This window comes from Zootoca vivipara, chromosome 4 (genome assembly GCF_963506605.1).
Source record: "Zootoca vivipara chromosome 4, rZooViv1.1, whole genome shotgun sequence".
NCBI lineage: Eukaryota > Metazoa > Chordata > Lepidosauria > Squamata > Lacertidae > Zootoca > Zootoca vivipara.
Genome location: NC_083279.1, coordinates 47230061 through 47255898, shown reverse-complemented (window position 1 = coordinate 47255898; position 25838 = coordinate 47230061). Strand labels below are relative to the sequence as shown.

General features: G+C 43.6%; 1 protein-coding gene across 2 annotated transcripts; it reads right to left on the bottom strand.

Moving 5' to 3' along the window:
- Positions 1-1267: 1267 nt before the first annotated feature.
- HSF2BP (heat shock transcription factor 2 binding protein) lies at positions 1268-25720 on the bottom strand. 2 transcript variants are annotated; one of them, XM_035116325.2, is made up of 8 exons: positions 25266-25720; positions 24139-24289; positions 23518-23621; positions 20242-20391; positions 18079-18217; positions 12463-12580; positions 6768-6871; positions 1268-2632 (listed from the first exon to the last, which is right to left on the bottom strand). In XM_035116325.2, the coding sequence occupies exons 1-8, from the start codon at positions 25617-25619 to the stop codon at positions 2424-2426; spliced, it is 1329 nt and encodes a 442-aa protein (XP_034972216.1). In that variant the 5' UTR covers positions 25620-25720; the 3' UTR covers positions 1268-2423. The 2 variants fall into 2 exon arrangements, with proteins under 2 accessions (XP_034972216.1, XP_034972217.1); XM_035116326.2 differs by lacking the exon at positions 18079-18217 and adding an exon at positions 13606-13702.
- Positions 25721-25838: the final 118 nt, after the last annotated feature.

Genomic DNA, 25838 nt, shown 5'->3' with positions numbered 1-25838 from the left:
CTGGGTCCCACTGGCTGGCTGGGGCACTCAGCGGTCTCGCTCCGCGGAGTATGGCTTATTTTCGGGGTATGGCTTATATTTCCTAAACGCTTAAAATCCTGCTATGGCTTATATTATGACTACGTCTAAAAATAGGGGAAACACGGTATCTGTATGATACAGTCCTAGCAGTAGCCTATACGTAAAGCAAGCAAGGATCTCTACCAGCCAGCTGCCCAAGACTTAAGTTCCAACAATGTAGCACTTTGTAGTCACTGATAGCAAAGAAGCTACCTGCTGAGAACAAAGAAGCCAGCTAAGCAGCAATTAAGATTGCTGACTTGGTAAATGGTAGCAATTGAGAAGCAATTGAGCCAGCGAGGTGAGGAAGCACGTGTTGTTAGGACCAGCAGTTTAACTTTTGTGTAGAGAAGCGTTTAGCAGCTCCGTTTAGCAGCTCGCAAACAGCGAAGGAAAAAGTCCTTAATAAATAAAAAAAAAGTCCCCAAGGCAAGGACTGCGATCCAAACTACTTACAAATCCTTAAAGGGGCAGCTCCACAGACAACCAAGCAGCATAAGGTAGAAAGAAAACTGCAGCAGGCTTTTTAAAAGGCTGCCTTATGCCTTCGGTAAAAGCAAGGAAACAACAATCAGACATGGGAGATTCCCGTTAAGAGGAAATCAACGTGCATTGAATGGAAAGGTGGGGGGAAGCGAGAGGTGGGCTGTGTGTGTGTGTGTGTGTGTGTGTGTGTGTGAGAGAGAGAGAGAGAGAGAGAGAGAGAGAGAGAGACACGCAGGGGGGGGGGAGAGACAGACGCGCGCACGGAGGTCTCTCCCTAAAAGGGAAAACAGCCTTTGCATTCTTCAATCGCCCCTCTTTTCTTCCTCGTGCCTTCATCTCCTCCCCACCCCACTTTTCTCCCCTTCACCAAGTAGAGCTTACACAGCTTGGCTAAAAAATATTTTTGGATCCTTTTATTAAAAAAAATGCTCTCAGAAACGGGAAAGGGAAATCACGAGGCTTTGGCAGCCAGCAGCTACGGCTGTTCGGTGCATTTTTACAAGCTTTTAAAGGAAATACGTGTCTGTGGAACGACAGCAAAATGGGGAGAGATTTTTAGGGGGGGGGAGTTGGCTGGCGGGAGGGGGGTTATTGCTAGTGGGTGAAGGGTCTATCAGTATGTCTTATTTTCGGGGTATGGCTTGTATCGCGCAATTGCTTAGAAATCCTGCTATGGCTTATATTATGCCTACGTCTTAAAAAGGGGGAAAGACGGTATATATCTTCCCCTACACACACAAGTTAAGTGAAAGAACATGAACAGAACTTTTAAAAGGAGATTGCCTAAACAGATATAAATGGGATGGTTTTTGCCTTTTAAATGCCTGTTCTTTTTGATCTGCCATCAAGAGACTACTAAGAGCAGGCATCCCCAAACTGCGGCCCTCCAGATGTTTTGGCCTACAACTCCCATGATCCCTAGCTAACAGGACCAGTGGTCGGGGAAGATGGGAATTGTAGTCCAAAACATGTGGAGGGCCGGAGTTTGGGGATGCCTGACTAAGAGGATACCTCCTTTCCTGTTTCTCTTAACTGAGATCAGACTGATGCTAATGAGTGGCCTAGGAAACTGAGACTCTAGCTGTGTCAAACTTGCAGTCTCTTAAAAGGTCCGGGCAGCATTACATACTGTCAGCATTGTTAGATTTAAAACAGGAATTCAGCACACTGCATCATTACTACAGATTCCTCTAGGGCACTTTTTCACATCAACACATGTCTGATTCCCTACTCATCATACCACAGGAAGAAGAAATAACAAGAATAGAGGGTCTTGCAAGAAAATCAAGAACAAACTTTGGTTACAGCTCAGTCTGTTTCGAGCAAGACAAACTATGAAGTCAGGTTTACACGTAACACCAAGAAAAGCCGTGGTGTAGGTCTCAGGAAGTGTGACAGCAAGCAGGATCAGGGGAGGGCTGAAGTGGTTGTGATTTTTATCTCCAGGTACACATGCTTGATTTTTATCTCCAGGTACACATGCTTGTTCACAGTAAGACATAGTTTGGCATCCCATTATGTGCAAAGACATTATGTCAATGACAACATTTCCAGCAGCAAAAGATTTATTCAACATCACGTTTCAATCATCTGAAAGTGACAAATGTAACTTGGATGTAACCAGCTGCAGTTTATTCAACCCATTTAATCTTTGACTTCAAACAGCTTAAAGCAGAAATAATAATGTCTAGTGAGCTTGGGTGAGATGGTTTGATGTAATGTGGCTAGCCTGGGAATTCTGATGTATCCTATTTATGGCTGAAATTACTTTCTAATTACAAGAAGAAGCTTTTTTTTTAATGCATGCATAATTTTACAAATTACTACAACACTGGAAAAAAATGCTGGAGAAGATAACAATGTTATAGAACGCAACCTTATATTTCATTCTCTAATATTTTAAGGTCCTCAAGCAGTTCTCGGGCCAGGATTTGTAGATCTGCATTGCGGCTCTTTGACAGCATATGGATACGTGGAAGTGGCAAAGAGTCACGTATTTCAGGAGCTGACTTGGTTAAAACATCTGGCTCTAAAATCACAGACTGGAGAAGCCGTAGAACATGAAGACAAACTTCTGGATCTGGATCTAAACATGAAAGAGAAAACTAACTAAACCAATTATCATACATTATAAAAGAACAGACACCCAACTTTCATTTTCTCACTATTAAATGGAGTCACATCCATTGTCCCTGGCTCCTTGCTAATGTTCCTGTTGATTCTGTGCATTTGTTGGAACGTGTGAACAAGGACCCAATGCAGAGTTGTCAGCATGTAAGCTATTCCACACAACTGGGAATCCTGTTCATGCAGCGTTCAAGATCACACGAGGAGCTGGACTGGCTCCCCATTCAGACTTTTCAACAAATGCACAGAGATCAGGAAGATGAAAATTGTGGGTACCATGACATGGGGGAGGCCAGCAGGTACAGCTCTGCTTTTTCCTCCCCATGCTCTGAGTTGTCTGGAGGGGCAGTTGTGAAAGGGGCTACTATGTTGCTATATTAATTTATTTCCAATGTAGCATAAATACTTGCAGAACTACCAACTTGTACCTTTTGTTTATTGTTTACCAGGGCACTGTTTTTCAACTGGTATGTTACAGCACAAAACTGGATCACAAGCTACTGGGTTTCCAAAGCAATGCCACTTTGTAACAAACATTTGTTCATTTAAAATATTAATACAGTTGTACCTTGGTTCTCAAACAGAATGCGTTCCGTTCAACTCCCGGAACCATTCAAAAATCAAGCTGAGCTGGACGTCCAGCTTCTGAAAATCGTTCAAAAACCGGAACACTCACTTCCAAGTTTCGATCGTTCGGGAGCCCATTTGTTCAGGAGCCAAGGCGTTTGAGATCCAAGGTACGACTGAAATGGCATTTCTGGACAAAGTCCACCCAGGCAGTGAACAATGTAAACTTGAAACTACAATTACATTCAAAACTGGAAAATTAAGAGAAAGAAAGATACATTACATACATACAGACTGAGAGACAAAGATACATTACATACATACAGACAGATACATACAGAGGGCCTTCTCGGTGGTGGCGCCTGCCCAGTGGAATGCCCTCCCATCAGATGTCAAAAAGGAAAACAGCTACCAGATTTTTAGAAGACATCTGAAGGCAGTCCTGTTTAGGGAGGCTTTTAATGTTTAAGAAATTGGTGTATTTTAATGTTTCTGTTGGAAGCCGCCCAGAGTGGCTGGGGAAACCCAGCCAGATGGGCGGGGTATAAATAATAATAATAATAATAATAATAATACATTGAAATATAAATTTAGGCAGTACAAAACAAGTGTAAAAGCGGCAGCAACAAATCAGAATAATGTCAAATAAAAACACTTCTGCAGAAAGACACTTGAAACAAGTAGGTTTCAAAGTTGTTGTTTTTTAATAATACAACTGAAGCGTACAACTTTACACCCTCTGGTTCCACATAGTAGCAGCTGCTACTGAAAACCCTTGTTCCTAAAACCTGCCAATCTGACCAATCTTAAAGGTGGTCCAACAAGTCAATGACAAAAGCTGATGCAGGTTCAAATGAGCATAACCTGGCCCCCAACCATTTAGGACTTTGACGGTCAAAACCCACACTTGGTTTTCAGTCCAGAAATGTACCAGGAACCAATGCAACTGACACAAAACTTATGCAGTATACTATGGATGCCTAGCAAAAAAAAAAAGCACCCAAGCTGCTGCATTCTGGCATTCTATACTAGCAACACAGTATGGTAGTGCAGTTTCCACTACAACACCAAATACCTCTTCAATGCACATTTCAAGAAAAGTGGGTTTCTGTACTGTGTTAACTAAGGTCTGCATGAAACAATACAATATCCTCCCCCAAAGAACTGGTGATGAAACATTTTGGGTGATTAAAAATATATATATTAATAATTTAAAGAAAATAGTCTGGATGCTTGCACGAGCTCATGAGTAGGAGCTGCCTATAAAAGCTGACACAATTTTAACAACGTACTGAAAATCTACCTTAACATCACTGACATGAACTGTACCGTAGTATTTGATGTCATTTGCATTCAGTCACTAACAGAAGCAACTGATAAGGCAGAGAGTTATTGTAGTCACATGTGTCATTAGAAGTATACTCACAGATGAACTATTCTCTATAATGGGGTTTAAGTAATTGAATTACCTCAATGCTAAACTGTTAATCTGCAATCGGCTATGGAAGTGTGGTGTGAATTCAACTGACAGGTGCTTGCAACATTCTTTAGTCATCAAAGACATAATTTATCAAGCTGACAAGTAACAGGTACCAAGTACAAGTATTACTAATTTACAAGCTTTTTCATCATTCTACCCACAGTCATTATAACATTTTAATATATTTTCATACGAGCAATACGTCAGCTGGCCACTGACTGCATGCCTAAACCTACAATCTTTATGTACAAACCTGGAACTAAGTCTCATGAAATTCATGGCCCTTTTTTCAATGTAAACAAGCATATCATAAGGCTGAAATGCAGATTGCTGCCATAGGGAGTATAAAGTTACAACAGATATCTCTTTATTGCTTAATTTAAATGGGGTGGGGAGGCTGCACTAGCAACAGGCTAAGTAATTAACAAGAATTGCACAGGTTAGGAACAATTGCAGCTGTGGTGCATTTTTGGCAGAGAACAATCAGGGAAATGGTTGGAAATGGGGAATACTGGCAGTAAATCTCCCTTAAAAATAGACTGGGAGGTCCTGATCTGAGATATTTTCATCATTTTTCTGTGCTCTGTCTTGTGCTTCCCTGCATTATTGTGCCTTTAGGATGTGAGTTTTCAGGGAGGGACACCTATGTCAAAAACACTTATGAAATGTGAGCCCTGGAGAGAACTCCACACACACAAATCTAACTAGCAGTAAACTAAACTTCATTTTGCAATAAATTAGGGGCTGATACCAATACTTAGTACAGAAAAGAAGCTTCCTGAAATATATTTGTAGTGAGTCAGGTCTCATTGCTGCACAATGGGTAAGTTGTTGCTATGCTACTGAGAAATACCACACATCATGCCAGCCCAGGCTGGTGGAGTGTTTCCCTTCTAATGACAGAATGCCGTGCTGAGGAGGACTAAAAAATGGATTTGTTGTGTGTCAAACCTCAGAGGGCAAGTCTTGACAGCTGCTTTGGAGGTAAGCAGGCCTCTCTCAGTAGTCAAGAATCAAAATGGAGAGATTTTCTGTTCTTTGAAAGGAAAGTCTCAAATCGTAACAGTCAAGATGAGATGTGCCCAAGATATATTTTGCACCAGTGCCCCTTGTCACATTTCAGTTCAATTCTGTTAGTCCCCCCCCCCATGGAGACCTGAAAAGTCCAAGGCCCATCACTTTACAATAAGCCGTAATACATTTTAACTTAGACTTGCTTTTAGAAGCTGTGTGGCAAGCAGATACTGTGTAATTTATTGAAATAATGTATTTAATACTTTTATAAATATTTATAGATTTTACCAAATGTTGATTTTAGAATTGATACCTACCCTAAGCCTGAATGATGGAGCAAGTTATAAATTAAATAAATTAAATGAAAGTAAGAATCTAATAAGTAAAATATAGCTGAAGAAGGAAGTTTACAAGCGTGGACTCAGAACTTTTCCTTTTGCCCTTTAGGACAAATGTTCAGACTTATCTTTCCATCAACAGTTGCAGTGTTTTGTATTTTTAAGAATATGTCAAACCATTTAATTAAACAATAGATTACATCAAATAGTTTCAAGCAAGAACAGCTTCTTTGTTCTAACATTGCATTTCAAGGGCATAATCTAGATCCTTAATTTTAATAATTACTGACTTTAAAAAACCCCAAACCTGAAGCTGAGTAACTAATAGCTCAATCCTATGTACTTTTCTCACCATAAAGTCTCATCAAGTCCAATGAGAGGCCCTCCCTAGTAAGAGTGGACAGGATTTCAGCAATGCATAAATGAAGAATGTGTGATAGTTTTCTATATGCATAGGATAATCAACATACAAACCTTTCTAGCAAGAGTAATCCTGCTTATACAACTCATCCTTCCATTCTCATTCTCTTGTCCATCACTTCCAAAATATGTCTTTTCTTACAGGCTATACAAGGTGTTTTGATAAACAACAGGGAGCTGGTTTACATCCATTTAGCTAACATATTTACATTTGTTATGTAGTAAAAATGTGTGTAGGACAATCTAGTACCATACTGCATTCATAAAGGTCTTACCGCTCAGGAGCCACCAGAGTAATGGAAAGAACCCTGGGCTTTCACTGATGTACTTCAAGCCTTTCACACTGATACTAACGTTGTATAAGGACATCAGCATCAGTCTATAAGAAAAGTTGAAAAGGGGACTGAGTATATGGATTTGCATCTCACTACAACAGCTGCAAACCATGTTACTGTACTAACACAAGCCTCAGGAAGCTTAGCACATTCCTCACATTTAAAAAGCAAAGACTGAATGGACACAGCAATATTAATATAATCCTGTATGTTCTTTTTATTCATTTTTTAATAATGTAGTGTAAAGAAACCTAGCAGCAGTCAAATCCTATTGAACTAGCTGGAGGTGTTCGTAGGAACACAGCCTTATATGATCACACAACACATTCAGTGAAATCCTCTTAAATGAGACTCCTCAGCAGATAGCCTATCATCCTGATTAAGTGCTTGTCCTCCTGACAAATAGAAAAGGGCACTTAAAAAAATTCGCCTGACAAGGCTTAATTGAAAATCCTGTCACAAATGTAACAAATTCCAATACAATTTTATCCTTCATTCATTCTCTTCTTTTTAGCTTCAACTTTAACTTTATTATGAGCTTGTCATGTCTCTAACAAACTTATATGGCAACACATCCATGCCTAACTCCAGCTGACCCTTCTTCACGAACAGAGCTGTGCCTCTCTCACAGTAACAGCCAGACAGCCTATATTAGATTAAATTAAACTTCACAATAAAAGATGTGCCCCATTCCCAAAATTCACTGTCAACAATGTTCCTGAAGACCCCTTTTGCATCAGAACCTAAGTAAACTAAACTACTTACAGCGTTTAGGGCTGGGCGATATCTCGTTTTCAACATCACGATATATCACCAGCTAAACATTGTGATATACTGATATATCATGATGCCCCAAATAAGGATGGAATTATGTAGAGGTGAACATGACTTCATATTACTAATTCGCTGAGATACTTGAGATCCAAGATGGCTTGACCCCACCACCTCTTTCGGGGTTCTTTATGTTTTGGTTTGGTTTGGGTTTTTTTATAAAAAAAACTTGATTTTTTGGTATCTGGCATTTTTTTCAACTGGCATGTCTTGCAGAGAGAATAGGGTCTCTAAATCTCAGGACTTTTTGAAAACCTGTTGTTGTCTTCCTTCTTTGCATTTTTATCCTTGGGTACTACAAAGACAACCTCTGGAGCCCCACATAAATAAAATTTATGCTGAACAGAGTATCCCTGATACTTTTGGATTTTGCAGCTACGGCCAGGCCTAAGTCAAAAACTTCTTCTAGGTGCTACGTTAGATACTCTTGCTGAAAAGCATCCAAGGTAAAGTCTACAGTGGGTACAGACTGATTCCTGAAGCTCTTTCTACAAGCTATGGCCCTGAACCATCAGGCTCATAGGTACACCAGCCTAGTAAAGACAGAGGAGGTTGTGGAGGCCTGAAACACCACAGCTCTGCAAAAGGCCTACTTGGAAAGACTAACAGCACTACTGTTATCCAGCTCCACATTCCTGGACTAAGTAGCAAGGGGTCAGAGCCATCGTTAAAGATTTTTCTGCCTAAGCAGCTTGTTTCTCTTGGATTTGCTGCCCGGCTTACTCCAATACCTGTCCTACCTAATTTCAGCACAGAGGGGTCAAGAAAGGTGAAAGGCAGATTCATTCAATATACCTTTTTTGTTTGATAAAGAGCTCTAGCTAAAACCCTGCTGTCTCCTAAGAGACAGGAAACAGACTGGTCTTGCAAGGAAGCTCCTCCTTTGGGAGGAAGTCATCAATCTTAATCCTGCCTGTTGTCATCCCACATGGAGCAACTGCCAAGTATTCTAGTCTGTTATTCTGCTTCTGAGGGAGAACAGACTCACATGACATGCATTCTTCTAAAAACTTATGTCAACTACTTTGAAGTTCACATACCATTAGAATATATACTGATCTGAATGTTTGAGCAATATCAATAAAGAGTAAAATTCCAAGATTATACAAAGAAAATAAAACAACTTCTACTATTCAAAATCTGTGCCAATTTTTTGTGAAAAGAAAAGAAAAGCTTTTTCTCCCCCAGTTATCAGCTTTCAATCAGGATAGCAAACCAGGGCTTATCTGTTGTGAGGTTGAGAACAAAATACTCTTAACAGGACTTCCCCACCATCACCTCAGATGAACAAGTTAGCCTTTTATTTACATTTCAGAAAGGCCAAAGCATATTTTGTTGAATTACATAAAGTCACCAACTATGCCATTATTTCTGCAGTGGTACTACTCTTGTCAAACCACTTGTTACTGTTTACACAGCACTCTGAAAATATACACAGCAGATAAGTGCTATGCTCAAGTCAGCTATTTTCAAAAGCCTCCAGAAATGTTTCATAACACCGCTTTGCTAAATTGTACAGTACACTTCCTAAACCCTCACACAATGAGATAATAAAATTTTAAATTATGCTTCTTCTTCTGTTATGACAGGAATTTGTTCCTTCCAACTTAAAAATTTCCCTTAAAAAATAAAGAGTTGAGAATCAACATGAAAAACAAAACACAGCTGTCATTACATTAAACTGATCTGCTTTATATTATTGAGTCTCATTAACTTTTGCAGATTTTGCTCTCAAAATGCTCTGGTAAGCCACCTTGACCATAAGAGAGCTGGGTCAAAAAGTATTTTCAGATCCTGTTGCTAGCATCTGCACCTTTGGTCTATGTTCTTCTTTGGTCTCTGATACTTCTGAGTCATGGTGGCATCTGGTCTTAAGCCTTTGGATTGAGTGCAATCCTAGGGTGAGGTGGAGAGGCTGATCCTTGGATAATTCACCTGCCCTGTACAAACTGGTATGGCATCCACATTTTCTCTTTTTCATAACTTTTCTAGATAAGCTTGACATAAAGGTGGATAATATTTGGATTCATATGAAATACTTCTTTGGTAGGCTTTGTAGTGTGGATTCTGCCTCTGGCACACTTGTAATAGGACCTGTGGTCCCTGCTACTATTCCGACTGTGGGTGGGGGAGGAGGGGAGAAGGAAGCAGGACAAGGATCTGCAATGTTCAGGTTGGAGATGCTATCTGAAGCAAAGGGGAAAGGAAGCAAAAAAAAAATACCTTGCATTTCACCTTGATAGGCTTCAAGATGCTTCAGTAACTACAGATACAAATTGTCTTTCCCACATCATGTTGCATCATTCCACAACCCCCTCTGGTTGAGGGGCTGCGGCTGGAGTGGGCTCTATCAGGGCCTCAAAGACTGTCTATTCAGCAGGTGCTGGGGATTAGGCAAAGAGACCTTAGCTTTTGCATCTCCTCTCTCTCTCTCTCTCTCTCTCTCTCTCTCTCTCTCTCTCTCTCTCTCTCTCTCTGTTTTCTAAATCTATTATCCCGAGGGGAAATGTGAAAATGAAAATAGCTTTGATGGCGATCCACTCAAATCTTTCTCCAAGTTAGTAGAGAAACTGGGAAAAGAGAGGAAATCACATCCTTCTCCAGACCTTCACATTAATTCCTGCTTATCATATTCCAGAGGGCCATATCGTGATTCAAAAGGATCTCTTGCAGTGTCTGCTGTTCAGTATCATTAACCCAAGTAAAATTATGTAACATTTCTTACAGTGCAAGGGATTAATACTTCTTGATATGGTCTTTCAGTCTGTTTATCAGTAGTATCAGTAGATAATGAAACAGATTAAAAGTGACGAAGAGAAACATGGCTGTGCTTTGTGTTTTCCTTTCAGCTGTTTGTTTTGTAGGGAACTGAGGGGTTGGTTATGTTGAACTGAAAAAGTAAAGCTGCAAAAAATACTAACAGAGGGAAGCAGAGTTTAAACATATTCTGCTAAGCTGTTCAAAGGGCAAAGCTGTCTGCCAAAGCAAACAGCCTGGGAGTTTATCCCTATTTCTTCAGCACTGCCTCCTATCATCAACTGCTCTTATATTTGCTATACTACAAAACTATATCCATACATGTTCAAGCATTTTAATAAGGCATCTCATTTTAGTTATCTCTTGAAATATAAGTTTTCTTGGGCAAGAAAATATAGATTTATGACCAGCAGTAGTTCTGTCTAGAAATTAAGTGTTTTACAAAGCCTGCAGCACCATCTGGTGGCCATCCTTTGTGACAACATATAGAGACAACAGAAATTTATATGGCATATTTTCAGTAGCTAACAAAACAAAGCAAGATTAGATTTTAATGTATTTGGAGCTACAGACTAAGGTGCAAATCCTCAATCTTTCCTGCCTAGGAGTTACAGGTCTAAATAGCTTATTAAGGCAGTGATACAGAAAGCCTCTTTACCCATTCATAAACTCTTGCACAAATGTGTTTGGTTTGCTGCTCCTTCACCCAGCAAACTGAGAGGCACATTTCACACTAAGGATGTCAGTTTTGAAACTTTCCAGAAATTTGGATTTTTTTCTTTTGGGCTGTGAGGCTCAAATGCAAGGATGACCAAACTACTTGCTACAATTTTATTCCCATGTTCAGTACAGTCATACCTCGGTTTAAGTACGCCTCGGTTTGAGTATTTTCAGTTTAAGTACTCCGCGGACCTGTCTGGAACAGATTAATCCACTTTCCATTACTTTCAATGGGTTAAGTACGCTTCAGGTTAAGTACAGACTTCCGGAACCAATTGTGTTTGTAAACCGAGGTACCACTGTATGCTATGTAACATCTACAATGTTTGGATCTGCTGCTCAGATTTACTAAACTGCCCAGTTCCTTCCCAGACCAAAGACTATGGTTGGATGCAAGCCCTGTTTCACTTTATCCAGCAGTGAATGGCATGGTGGCAATTACCTGACCTACTGACACTGAGTTGCTGCTGCATACTGGCAGGGAGTTGCCTTACACTGAGTCAGATCACTAACTCAGTGGCAGTTTCAGACAGTGAGCCTCTGCAAGCCCTACCTGCACATACTGGGGATTGAACCTGCAACCTTCTGCAAGTAAGGCAGATGCTCTACCGCTACAAACCTTCCCCCCAGTGGGGAAGAAGTGGGTAGGACAGTGCACACACAACAGCAACACCAGTCCAGTGCTCCTGCCAGTACAGTCACACAGCACCAACTTTCCTGCCACTTCATCCATCCCACTCTCCTTCCCCATAAGCAGCAGCAACACAGCTGTTGGGAGGTCAGGTAAGTGCTGCTGCCACAACACACCATGCACTAACAACCGTACCCTGGAAACCCACTGTCTTCTGTCAATAAAGATGATTTGCCCACTCTCGTAATATCTTCATAAATCTTACCTGGGAGCCTCTCTCATGTTATTCATGACCATTGTTAGTGCACACAAGAAAGCAGAGGCTTTTTTATAGTAGGCAAGTATTATTATCCTCCATACTAAAGTTACAGAGGGAGGGAGGGGCTAAGGGTTAAATCTAACAACAGCTTACCTAAACCAGTGTTTTCCAACCAGTGTGCCTCCAGATGTTTTGGGACTACAACTCCCATCATCCCTAGCTAGCAAGACCAGTGGTCAGGAATGATGGGAGTTGTAGTCCCAAAACATCTGGAGGCACACTGGTTGGGAAACACTGACCTAAACTATAGACTCCCCACTTAAAATCTCATTTTAGTTCACAGCACTTTAAACATTCTACCACACTATATATCATTCTTGACTATATTAGATTGTTAAGACAACAAGTTTCATTCTAAAAACATCCAGTCATCATACACTTTAAGTTTTGTGCAGCATCCTTGCTTCATGTCTCCCAGAAGTTGCATCATTGTGTCCAACAATACTTGATTTGAATTAACTAGGAATTCACGACCACATGCTAAAGCAGCAACATCTACAAAAGAGAACAAACACACACACAAAAAAAAAAAATTTAAAGAGAGAGTTCTTATTCAGCACAATTTTGTAAGCTAACAGCACTACTGAAAATTCTGTACAGTAATTGTTGGGAAGGCTATAGATTAGAGTTCTAGAAAATAATCCCCCACAAGACAACAATAACGATGTGCTGGGTTTTGGTGCTATGTTTCACTACAGCATCTCCTAGAGATTTTTTTTATAAAAAAAATCCAGAAATTTTGTAGCTATGGAGGGAAAGCATGGGCTGAGAGGGACCATTTCTGCAGAAACCTGAAATATAAGCACAACCAACTTCCTTATCAAGCCAAATATATCCTCCTCCTCCGCGGTCGAACAATAAAGTACATATATAATTCAGATACATATATAAATGTATCAATCACACCTGATTAAAGTGTATTTACGTATTATTTCACTGTTTGTAAAAGTTATTACAATCCTCACAAATGTAAAAGCCTACTTGAGATTAAAAAATAATAACAAAAAACATTACAATAATGTTTACATTTCTAATTTATATAAAAATATTCCTATATGTCCCCCACTAAAGAGTAGTATTGGGTTAGGTCTTGCACTTTTTTCCCCCAGTAGACTTATAGAGGATAAACAGATTCCACTTTTCAATACATGTATTATCTTGTTGTCTGCCTTCCTTTACTCTTATGAAGTTTGTTAATTTAGCTTACATGGTTACATGTTTCTGAGGTTATAAAAAGCCTGTGTAGGATTTGCATGCCATGGACAGCTTTAATTTGAGCGGTGTGGGTGTCCCAGCTGCTTCACAGGCCTTTTGCAAGCCCTGAGGGATTTGCTTTGAGTGCTGGGGGTGGGAGAGAGAAGCAACAGGATAGCTTCCCCATCACTTCATGGTTACAGGATACGCTCTTAAGAACATAAGACGATCCTGCTGAGTCAGGTCAATGACCCATCCAATTCATCATCCCATTCCCACAGTGACTGACCAGATGCTTGTGGAAAGCCTTCAAGCACTCTGCCTACCTCTTGGGTAGAGAGAGAAGGATCTGTGGGGTGGGGGTGAAAGATACACTTTTGGGTAGAGACAGAAGGATCTGCGAGGTGGGGCAGGGAGATGTTCCTGTATTGAGAGAGAAAGGAAAAGAAGGATCAGCAAGGTGGGGAACAAAAGAGCAAAAGATGCTCATTGAGAAAAAGTATGTACATTCGGGTGGGGGGAAGGGAGATGTATGTATGTGTAGCTGTTTGTATGTAATGTGCATGACTAAGGCATATGTTTCTAGCATGTATGTATGTGGTGTGTGCATGCACTGGGCAGTGCAAGTGAGTGTGAAGTAGAGTGAATCTGGCACGGGGGTAGTGTTTCCCTAGTTCTATTTAAAATCATGCATCTGTTTTATTATCCAACACAAAAGAAGCAATTTACTCAATATTTGTTCTCAAGCAGAAAGTCATTACCGTGTTTCCCCTTTTTTAATACGTAGTCAGAAAGTAAGCCATGGCAGGGTTTTTAACCATTTGAGAGCTATAAGACATACCCCGAAAATAAGCCATACTTCCGCACCAGCTAGCAGGACCCAGCATGCCGGCCGCGACAGGAGGAGGAAGCCTGCCGGGTCGGGTCAGTGCCCGGAAGCGGCGGTGGCTGCTTTAGTGCCAATAAAGCGTGCAGCAGTGCCGCACGGAGCACCAGCCAGAAGGACCCAGCTCCTGCAATGCCGGCCGCGGCAGGAGGAGGAAGCCTGCGGGGTTGGGTCGGTGCCCGGAAGCAGTGGCGGCTGCAGCGCTGACAAAGCGTGAAGCAGCGCCGCACGGAGCACCAAGGGCACGAGTGGCAGGAGGAAAGAGAGAGAGGCTCGTTACTTGCGGCACTTTAAGAGAAGCAGCCAGAACCGATCTCCACATTCCGAGCCTCCCTTTTGCGCGTGCGGGCATGTTAAAGCCCCGATCAGTTCTCTCCCCACTTCTTCCTCGCCATCCCTCCCTTTCACGCGTTGCCTTGACCCCGCAGCCCCCCTCCCTGGCCATCTTCCCCTAAGTGCAGCGCTGCTTCGTGAGCGCTGCAGCCACACGCTCTCTGTGTGTGCGCGCGTCTCTTTCTTTCTCTCCCTGTGCGTCCATCTCTCTCTCTGTGTGTGTGTGCGCGCGCCTCTCTCTCTCTCTCTCTCTCCCCCGTGCGTCTCTCTCTCTCTCTCTCTCTCTGTGTTTGTGTGCGTCTCTTTCTTTCTCTCCCCGTGCATCCGTCTCTGTGTGTGTGTGTGTGTGCGCGCGCGTCTCTTTCTCTCTCTCCCCCGTGCGTCTCTCTCTCTCTCTCTCTCTGTGTTTGTGTGCGTCTCTTTCTTTCTCTCCCCGTGCATCCGTCTCTGTGTGTGTGTGTGTGTGTGTGTGCGCGCGTCTCTTTCTCTCTCTCCCCCGTGCGTCTCTCTCTGTGTGTGTGTGTGCGCGCACGCGCGTCTCTTTCTTTCTCTCCCTGTGCGTCTGTCTCTGTGTGTGTGTGTGTGTGTGCGCGCGCGCGTCTCTTTCTCTCTCTCCCCCGTGCGTCTCTCTCTGTGTGTGTTTGTGCGCGTCTCTTTCTTTCTCTCCCCGTGCGTCCGTCTCTCTCTGTGTGTGTGCGCGCGCGTGTCTCTTTCTCTCTCTCCCCCGTGCGTCTCTGTGTGTGTGTGCGCGCGCGCGTCTCTCTCTCTCTCCCCCGTGCGTCTCTCTGTGTGTGTGTTTGTGCGCGTCTCTTTCTTTCTCTCCCCGTGCGTCCGTCTCTCTCTGTGTGTGTGCGCGCGCGTGTCTCTTTCTCTCTCTCCCCCGTGCGTCTCTGTGTGTGTGTGTGTGTGCGCACGCGCGTCTCTCTCTCTCTCCCCCGTGCGTCTCTCTGTGTGTGTGTTTGTGCGCGTCTCTTTCTTTCTCTCCCCGTGCGTCCGTCTCTCTGTGTGTGTGTGTGCGCGCGTGTCTCTTTCTCTCTCTCCCCCGTGCGTCTCTCTGTGTGTGTGTGTGCGCGCGCGCGCGTCTCTTTCTTTCTCTCCCTGTGCGTGTCTCTCTCTCAGTGTGTGTGTGTGTGTTTGCGCGCGCGCGCGTCTCCACCCCCACAGAGAAAAGGTTCCGCTTCGGCTCGTCATTCAGCCGCGCGCGCGCGCCAGGGGCATGGGCCCAAGCCTCATCCCCCTCGCGCTTCCCTCACAAGCATCTCGGAGCGGGACGGGTCACGGCCTCCCTCCTCATTCCCCGGACGGAGCACCAGCCAGAAGGACCCAGCTCCTGCAATGCCGGCCGCGGCAGGAGGAGGAAGCCTGCGGGGTTGGGTCGGTGCCCGGAAGCAGTGGCGGCTGCAGCGCTGACAAAGCGTGAAGCAGCGCCGCACGGAGCACCAAGGGCACGAGTGGCAGGAGGAAAGAGAGAGAGGCTCGTTACTTGCGGCACTTTAAGAGAAGCAGCCAGAACCGATCTCCACATTCCGAGCCTCCCTTTTGCGCGTGCGGGCATGTTAAAGCCCCGATCAGTTCTCTCCCCACTTCTTCCTCGCCATCCCTCCCTTTCACGCGTTGCCTTGACCCCGCAGCCCCCCTCCCTGGCCATCTTCCCCTAAGTGCAGCGCTGCTTCGTGAGCGCTGCAGCCACACGCTCTCTGTGTGTGCGCGCGTCTCTTTCTTTCTCTCCCTGTGCGTCCATCTCTCTCTCTGTGTGTGTGTGCGCGCGCCTCTCTCTCTCTCTCTCTCTCCCCCGTGCGTCTCTCTCTCTCTCTCTCTCTCTGTGTTTGTGTGCGTCTCTTTCTTTCTCTCCCCGTGCATCCGTCTCTGTGTGTGTGTGTGTGTGCGCGCGCGTCTCTTTCTCTCTCTCCCCCGTGCGTCTCTCTCTCTCTCTCTCTCTCTCTCTGTGTTTGTGTGCGTCTCTTTCTTTCTCTCCCCGTGCATCCGTCTCTGTGTGTGTGTGTGTGTGTGTGTGTGTGTGCGCGCGTCTCTTTCTCTCTCTCCCCCGTGCGTCTCTCTCTGTGTGTGTGTGTGCGCGCACGCGCGTCTCTTTCTTTCTCTCCCTGTGCGTCTGTCTCTGTGTGTGTGTGTGTGTGCGCGCGCGTCTCTTTCTCTCTCTCCCCCGTGCGTCTCTCTCTGTGTGTGTTTGTGCGCGTCTCTTTCTTTCTCTCCCCGTGCGTCCGTCTCTCTCTGTGTGTGTGTGCGCGCGTGTCTCTTTCTCTCTCTCCCCCGTGCGTCTCTCTGTGTGTGTGTGTGCGCGCGCGCGCGTCTCTTTCTTTCTCTCCCTGTGCGTGTCTCTCTCTCAGTGTGTGTGTGTGTGTGTGTTTGCGCGCGCGCGCGTCTCCACCCCCACAGAGAAAAGGTTCCGCTTCGGCTCGTCATTCAGCCGCGCGCGCGCGCCAGGGGCATGGGCCCAAGCCTCATCCCCCTCGCGCTTCCCTCACAAGCATCTCGGAGCGGGACGGGTCACGGCCTCCCTCCTCATTCCCCGGCCGGCGTGAGAGAGCCCGGGGAGCAGCCTCTATACCTCCACGCGCGCACACACCCGGCCGCCTCCAAAGCCATGGAAGCAGGAGGAGAAGCACCAGAAGCTGCTGAGGGAGATGAGCAGCCTCCCGCCCAACCACAAGTGCTTCGACTGTAACCAACGCGGTCCTACCTACACCGACATGACGGTGGGCAGCTTCGTGTGTACCTCCTGCTCCGGCATCCTACAAGGTTTAAATCCACCTCACAAAGCCCCCCCCCCTGTGTGCACATCTGTCTCCGAGGCAGGTGGCCATCCAGCCTCTGCTTAAAAGCCTCCATAGAAGGAAAGCCCTTGACTCAGGATGGGTAGGAGGGGAAAGGGAAAAAATAAGGCAGAAAAAAAGAGGCAGAAAATGGAAAAGACCATAACAGAGTGGCAGAGCACCCTGTGCTCTGTATGCAGAAGGATCCCAGGTTTAACCCCCAGGTACCCCCAAGTTTGAAATCCTGGAGAGCTGCTGCCAGCCTGGTTGACAGTAAAACCTGGATAGCACAGTAGGCTAGAGTGTGGTGTTTATAATGTGCGCGGAAGAGAGCACCGAGTGTCCTGAGCCAGTGGGACCCAGTTGTACCAGCACTTTTTTAAAAAAAAGACACCCCCTGAAAATAAGCCACCGTGTGTTTTTTTGAGGAAAAAAAGTTATAAGACGGTGTCTTAAAAAAGGGGAAACACGGTAATATGGTGAGATCAGTTGTGCTAAATACTACAGCTAAACCAGGCCCGTCTTAAGCATATCTGGCGCCGTGGTGCAAATAGCCCTCCGGCGGCCCCCCCCCCCCCCCGGTTTCCCAGCGCAGCTGTCTGGCAGGTGCAGCGCACAGCGCGGCTGCCACAGGCACAGCAGCGCGGCGGCCCCCTGGCGGCCCGGCGGCCCTGAGCTAAACTACTAAAAGTTACTCTAAAGTAAATCAGCTCAGAAAAAGTCTTTTGAAAGGCAGAAACTTAAAATAGATATGCTAACTTATATATGATGTGTTTCATTATTCCTATGACATTCCAGGACAAACTTACTTGTAACAATCCCTGCCAAACCTAACACAAACTGACTTTCATCAGAATCCATGTCTTGCTGTTTGATATCTTCACTTAATGATCGCACAAAACTCTCCATAGTCTGTCCAGCAATGCTAAAAAACTTTATAGCTTTACTCTGAAATTCATAATGAAAAATTACTATTTTATGGTTATAAACTTACGAGTTTTAAAATAATGGTTAGGTTTTTTCAGTAGGTAAAACTCAATGGCACTATGATACTGATCTGCATAGAACATTACCAAGACTCTTCTAATAAGACAATTCAGTGACTGTAACTCTCTCTTAGCAACTGTAGCAAGAAGAGTTTAACTAGGGAAATAATGTCTATAAACATTATGAAACTAGGCATCAGATTAGTAGGAATTTAACATATTATTGAAATGCGATTCAATGCATACATCAAGAATGTAACCCATGTTCAAGAGGAGAAGCAGAACAGTGGTTTCACCTATGCTCAGAGCACAGCCATTTCCATATGTGTAGTTGTGTTAGTAGCAAAAACAACAAAGGATCCTGTGGCACTTTATTTCCTTTCATTAGTTTATTCATTCTTGAGATTTATATCCCACACAAGAGGTCCTTGGCAGGTCACAACTCTATAAAATATAATCTTAAAAAACAGAAACATAAATCGATCTGCAATGCACTTTCTCAGCCTTAGGTTCCCAGATGTTCTTGAACTACAACTCCCATCATCACTGACCATCTTGTCTAGGAATGATGGGAGTTGTAATCCAATAACATCTAGGAACCCAAGGCTGAGAAAGGCTGTGCTAATGTATTCAGATGGCCTATCCAAAGGCCCAGAGGACAAGAAGCTATTTCAAAAAATTACTTATGAAAAACTAATAAATAATATCATGGCATAAAATTAATAAATGTGTGCCATAATATATGCCACTAATCTCCTTGTTTCTGTGCAGAGAAAAAACCCCAAAGTGCATGTGCCAACAGAGACAAGCTGCTCAGGTTGTGACAGAAAAAGCAACAAGGGAAATTTATTATACCAATTAACTTCAAAGAAATTCAAGGTGCCATATAGGGTCATCTATCCACCTGTCCTCCTAATCTAAGCTTCACAACAAGCCAGGCCAACAGATAATGTCACCAAGTGATACCCAGTAAGCTTAATGGAAGGGTGGAAATTTGAACCTGGGTCTCCCTAATACTACTTTTATTAGGCTAGCCACTACACCATATTAATATGGTGCAGTAGTTATTGTCTTACACATAGCAGTTGGGAAATTATGGTTTGATTTGGGAAAACCTAGCACATTGACTGAATTTGTCATACCGTATATAGTTCATTCACAGATTACAACTACTGTGGGTTCATACATTTTGTATTTTCCCTAAGGAATTTTATTTTGAAGTCTGGATATTTATTCACAAATTAAAGTGACTTACATTGGAATCCTATACACATCTACTTACCTGGTTGCTGATTTGGTACCAGGCCAGGTTCAAGTTTACGGTGTAAATTCACAAAGCCCTAAAAACATGAGCCCAATGTCCCTTAAATGCCGCGTAATTCCTTATGCATCTTGATCACAGAGATCGTGTGATGTGGCATTTTTGGTGGTGTCCTTTACATCTGATTGGTCTTTACCAGAGACTGAGTCTTTAGTGTGCCAGGTCCTTCTCTATGGAAATCCTTGTCAACTGAAGTCTGGCAGGAGTTATCACTGCCTTTTAAAATACATCTTTGAAAACTGTCCTGTTCACAAAGGTCTTTGGAATAGGAACTTTTAACCACTTTTTCTGATGTATTGGGAAGTTTTTAATGTTTTATGTTTTACTATGTTATATATATATGCTGTAAACTGCCCAGAGTGGCTGGGGAAACCTACCCTGATGGGCAGTGTAGAAATAATAATAATAATAATAATAATAATAATAATAATAATAATAATAATAATAAATAAATCAATAAATAATAAAATAAATGAATAAGAAAGAAAGAAAGTAGCGTTTTTAGTGTCTCAAACACAGTAAACAAATGCAGACTGTCAGCTGCTATGTGGACATTCTAACCAGAATGACACAAAAGTATTTTTTAAAAAATAATAATAATGTTTTGAAAGCTGTCATTTGTATATAATACGTAACAAATAAATCTCTGCAGTCACTGAACTTACACTTCCTAGAATACTTTTAACTGCTTCCTCATTGCTAGAGATACTCCACAACAACGTGCAAACTGCAGAACCCATTTCTGTACAGTATTCAGCTTGCTGCAATAATTGTTGCTTTGCTTCATTCAACTGCTGCCGAACAGTTAATTTTTCCTGAAAGTAATAAAGCAATATGTGATTCATATTGGATTATATCAGACCGTTCTGATTAGATTTCTCAATAACTTCCAAAGTCCTCTGAGCATTAAACAAAAAAACAAAACAAAAAACTTGGCTCTGGTGAAGTAGATCTGCTAAGATTTAAATTCTTCCTAAACTGTGGAATTCTCTCATATCTGCACACACAGAAGACTTTTTGCTTATTTATATTTACATTTACATTCCATTTCCTTCAAGAAGCTTGATATAGAACACATGGCATACTTAAGCATATTCATCAGCATTTCATCTCGCAGCTTCTTTGGCAACATTACACAGTCATAAGCAGAAGAAAAGAACAGTCTGGATTTATATACTGTATATAAAAATGTAAAAGGTGCATGTGTATGACTCCCAACCTTTCTCAGAAACCGCTTCACCAATTCCGTTCAAATTTTGACACAACACCCCAAACGAAAAAGCGAGGTGTCTTATGCAATTCGCAAAGAAAGATGTCATACCTGGGCCACGTAAAACCCCCAAAATCCCATGTTCCAGAACTCACAACTCACCCTAAAGTGCATGCTAGGCAAAAAAGGAACAGGAGAGGTTGCAAAACACCCCCCTCTAGCGGCACCTACACTGATACTACACCTCCAATGGACGATAAAGGAACAGACGGAATATCCTTTCACCAGCACAACCCACCCACCCACTCCTCCTCCTCCGCGGTCGCACCCCCAAAGTCGCCACCACCGGCGCCTCCAACACACCTCCGATGCAGGCCACACCTCAAAGTCAGGCCGCGCCCGAGAGAGAGACTGGCCACTGGCACCTCGAGAGCCGGGCCGCCCCCATTGCCGCTTCAACCGACATCATAACCCCTACCCCAAAGTCGTTGTCGCCTCCAGAACAAGGCAGGCCGCACCTGAGAGCTGGGGGGGGGGTGGAGGGGGAGGGGACAGAATATGTCATGAGTCAGGACATACTGGGGGGAGTCAAAGGGATGTCCCGGGGGGAGGGAACAGAATAGCTCAGGGGTTGGGACAGGGTGGGGGGAGTCACAGGGATGAGAGGGGTGGGGGAAGGAGGGGGCTGAATAGGTCATGGGTCGGAACAGGGTGGGGGCAGTCACAGGGATGAGCCACAGCAATGCGTGGCCAGCCCAGCTAGTAATTACATAAAAATAGATAATAGCAATGTTCTCAAACAAGTATTCCTGGTATTATAAGCCACAATTCTAACAATGTCTACTCAGAAGTAAATCCTACTGCATTCAATGGGAATTATATTGTAATAGTTGGTTGGAGCATGGTGCTAGTAATGCCAAGGTTGCAGGTTTCATCCCCTGTAATGCACATTCCTGCACTGAAGGAGGTTGGACTAGATCATCCTCACGGTCCCTTCCAACTCTACAATTCTATTCCTAATGGAAGTTGGGTTAGGATTGCAACCTGAGCCAGGCAAGATATATGCTTTCCATTAGTGCAGCTCCCTCCTTGGCAGAGAGGCAAGCTTTTGTATTTGGTATCACAAGGGGGTTTGGAGGAAAACAGAACTCAATAGATTTGTTAGATCTCTCCTGAAATCTCTTGCCTGATGCATCTTATGTGAACTAGTACACTTTTGGTACAATTGTTCATCTATCAGTGTGGTAAAAATGCACTCTCCATATGAAGATGGAGTTACAACACCTGCAAATAAGCTATATAGAATTTAAAGGTAAGTGAGTGTGGGGCTGCATACAAAGGAATGGGGAGGTGGGTGAAGCAGAAATGGACAATCCACAAACCTTGTCCAGAAAGGAAAAATGAAAACAATCCAAGAAGTTACACTATAGAATTAATCCTAGCTAGAAAAGACCCAGTAACATTAATTAATTGAATCATTCCTGTGATATGCGAGCATGAACTTAAGACAGCAAACCAGCAGGAAAGTCCTGTATTGTAGGTTAATACATGAAAAGTGCAGAAATAAATCCCACTAAAGTCAATGGCGTTTACTACCAGGAAAGTGACTGGAAATGTCAACAAAAGTTGCAATCAATAGTTACTTGTGACTGTCACTGAGCTCAATGTGAGTTGACATATGCTACTAACAGCTATGTTCTGATGGACCTCCACAGTGCTACTTAGAGCATCTGGAACCCTTAGTATGAACCATATATCCTTAACTGTTTCTCAACAAATACTCAGGATTGAAGATTTTTCACAATGTTGCATCCAAATGCAGCTTTATATTTTTCAATATACTGTACAGATGTAAAATTGTTTAAAAGGTGGAACTAACCTCCAAGTAATTTTCTAGCTGGACAGAGAACAATTACAGGTTTCATGACAGAACCAAGCAATAACCCATCATGGGAAGGAGGCCAACTTTTCTTAGTCTCCAATTCCCATAAATATGTGAAACTTTAGTTTCTGTTTTTTATATTCTGGGAAACACCTAAGCAAGAGTCAAAGATGCTATCTCTTCTCTCCTGTTTTACCAGGAACTCTGCACATGCTCTGAAATCCAAGAAAATACTCAAGCAGGCAACTGGCTAAGTTAGATAGTCTCTACTGGTTTTACAGTATTTTTACATCTATATGTGAGACTGTTGCCTTCCATTTTTTCCTAATACAATTCTTTAGCTTCATTGGCATTAAAAAGCAATTCTCCAGAATTTTTCCCTGGAATCTTTTCCATGTGATGGATGGCATAGATGCTAATGTTATCCCTTGTTTCCTGAGATTATTATACAAGATTTTGGGAAATCCTAAATCCACAGAACTCTGGAAAGATCAATCCAAAGCTTCTCTCCATTTGTTTTTTCTTATACCTTGGGCTAGGTATTTGCAGTAGGGCTCAAACTCCCCAAGCAACTGGTAGGATGTAACAGGCTACCATAAGACAGAATGAACCTTCTATCATACCTCTTTTTGCAGGAACCCTTCTACAAAAAGAGGGGGTACAGAAAAGCACACAGACACACATGTATAGAATTTGAGCTGTAAGGTTGCACTCCTTCCTACATTTAGCTGGAGTTAAGTCCCACTGAACTTACCTCTGAGTAGGCATGTATACGATTGCCCTTATTGTTAGAGGTGTAGCACAATTATGTATGTAAATAAAGTGGGTTTCAGCTAATAATCTACCTACCTTTCTTTCTTTCATACAATCTGCTTGGGCTGCTTCTAAACGGGCTTTATAGTGTTCACAATCCATTCTCAATTGTTCCACTTCTATATCTTTCCTTTCCACAACTGTAAAAAATTGAGGGCTCAAGTAAAACAATAAAAAGAACAAGCATTCTCAAATACTATAAAGCACATGCAGCCAGTAATCAGTAGCAATATATGTAAGATGTGGCTAAGTGAAAAGCTCTGATTCTGCCATGAGAACTATGGTATGTAAAGGAGGTGCTGGAGTGAAGCAACCATCCCTGTCAACCATTTCTCCACTCCAAATTGCTATTCCCTCCCAAAGCTGTTTTTCCCAAGAGAAGATTTACGACAGAGGAGCATCAGGCAAGGAAAGGATTGGGCATTCCCTTACCTCTCCGACATTTTGAAATCCTCTTCTCTCCCAACCACAAGTATTTTCTTGAGGTCAAGGATGAGTTACACGTTTCTATGTCCTATCTAACTTGGGCCTCGGTTATTTAGCTTTCAGTTACTTCAAGAATATTCACCACCACCAGAAACTTAAAATTGTTCGCTCTAAGCTACTTTTATAGCATCGATGATTTTATAGCATTAATGACAGAACCTAAGAACTCACTTGTTTCAACAGCATCCAATTTCTGCAAATTCTCCAAGATATCATAATTCAGTATTTTGGGCAAAATGTCATGTAGCTGCATCACTTCAGTAGTCAACCTCTCCAAAGCTCTCTTTCTGACTTTAACAAATTCCCCTTGCGTCTCCACTTTCTGTAACAGAAACAAAAACTCATTTTCTTTTTCTCTGCACTTAGTATTTATATGACACGTTGGCCGCATTCTAGAACTGTTTTCAGCTTTTAAGGCCCCTGAAATTTCTTCATCCTCCTCCCAACTACAATAACCACAGTTCAACCTAAGTTTCCCAGCCCAGAAGTCTACATTACAGGGGGACTATTTCTCAGTTCTGAATGACAAATTGAAGGCACCATCTTAAGCACTAGCAAAAGAACCTGGATGCTTCAAATTTCAGTCTATGACTCTAAAGCCACCACACACAAAGGAAAATGTTCCAGTCAGAAAGTTTTGTTTAACTTTTGACCTTCCAAAAGTTGTTGGACTACAACTCCCACCAGCCCCAGTTCTGTTAACTGCTAGGCCTGCTGGCCTCCGTGACACAGACAGGTGAAGAGAGGGGAAAGGACAGAAGGGCAAAGGACAGAAGGGCGTTTCTTGGCTCCATCATTGGGCCAAGGTCACCTTACGGATAGCACCTGGCCATTTCAGCGTTGTTACCCTTTATAAGGAGCTGGAGGCTGCACCCACAACTGCCCCTCTCCCTTTCTTTTTATCCTCACAACCATCCTATGATTTAAGCTTGAGAGCGCCCGGCTATCCCAATGTCCCCCGGTGTGTTCTGTGGGGTAGAGGCGGGAACAGGACAGGGGGCAGAAGGTGCCTCAGAGGCTGCTGTGAGGAGGGCGAGGAGGGCCTCGTCCCTTATACCCCGCGCTAAGCGCCGGATCCTAACGGAACGAGAGCGAGCCGAGGCGCTTCCTTCGTCCTCGGCCGAGCCCTCGCGCTACCTGATCTCCCTCCCACGGGCAGCACGCGCTGCCTCGGCTCGCGCGCTTCATAGCAACGCCAGCCAGCCGCGAAGCGAGAGCTAGGAGTCCCTATGGCCCCGCCCAGATAACCCTCCCAACACGTGATAGGAGGGTGGGGTGAAGTGGGTGGGGTCACACACCTCGGAACTTCCGTTCCGAATTCGGAAGCCGCCTCGAGCCCAAGTTGTCGATGGTGTCCGCTCTACACCTTTCGCATCTCTGTGGCGGAGACCCCATACTGTACTTAACGTTGGAAGCTCGCGCGAGAAACCATAGAGATTAAATTTGAAGAAGCCCTTCGCTCCTCCTTTAGCAGCGGCGAGCTCCGTTCGGTAGAACGGTGAACTGAGGCCTGAGAGAAGACGTGGGGGAATGGCAATCGTTACGTTTGCGGGAACGTGAAGTAGGGGATAAAATTGAGATTCCTCGTGATGCGCGCACAAACTGTTAAAAGAATCATAGAATTGTAGAGTTGGAAGGTACCCAAGGGTCATCTAGCCCAACCCCCTGCAATGTAGGATTATGCAGTTTACATGAAATCGGTTCTGTATAGGTTAGCAATAAAATGTTTTTTGTTTCTTTTGTAGTATTTGAGTGAAGATCCGCCTCTGTGATATTATCCTTTGCCAACAAAAATCGAACAGCTACCTGCCTTTACCACCAGCCCCAGCTCTCATATGAAGTATTGCTCTGCTTTCCTTTGGACCATCAGT

Bases quoted from the DNA above. Each gene is read 5' to 3' on its own strand.
- HSF2BP (XM_035116325.2), bottom strand. From the start codon at position 25,619: ATGACCCTTGGGTACCTTCCAACTCTACAATTCTATGATTCTTTTAAC. The intron at 23,622-24,138 runs GTGAGTTCTTAG...AATTTTTTACAG, and splicing joins ATTGGATGCTGTTGAAACAA to TTGTGGAAAGGAAAGATATA. The intron at 6,872-12,462 runs GTATGATGACTG...CTTTTCTTATAG, and splicing joins TGCTGCACAAAACTTAAAGT to ACTGATGCTGATGTCCTTAT.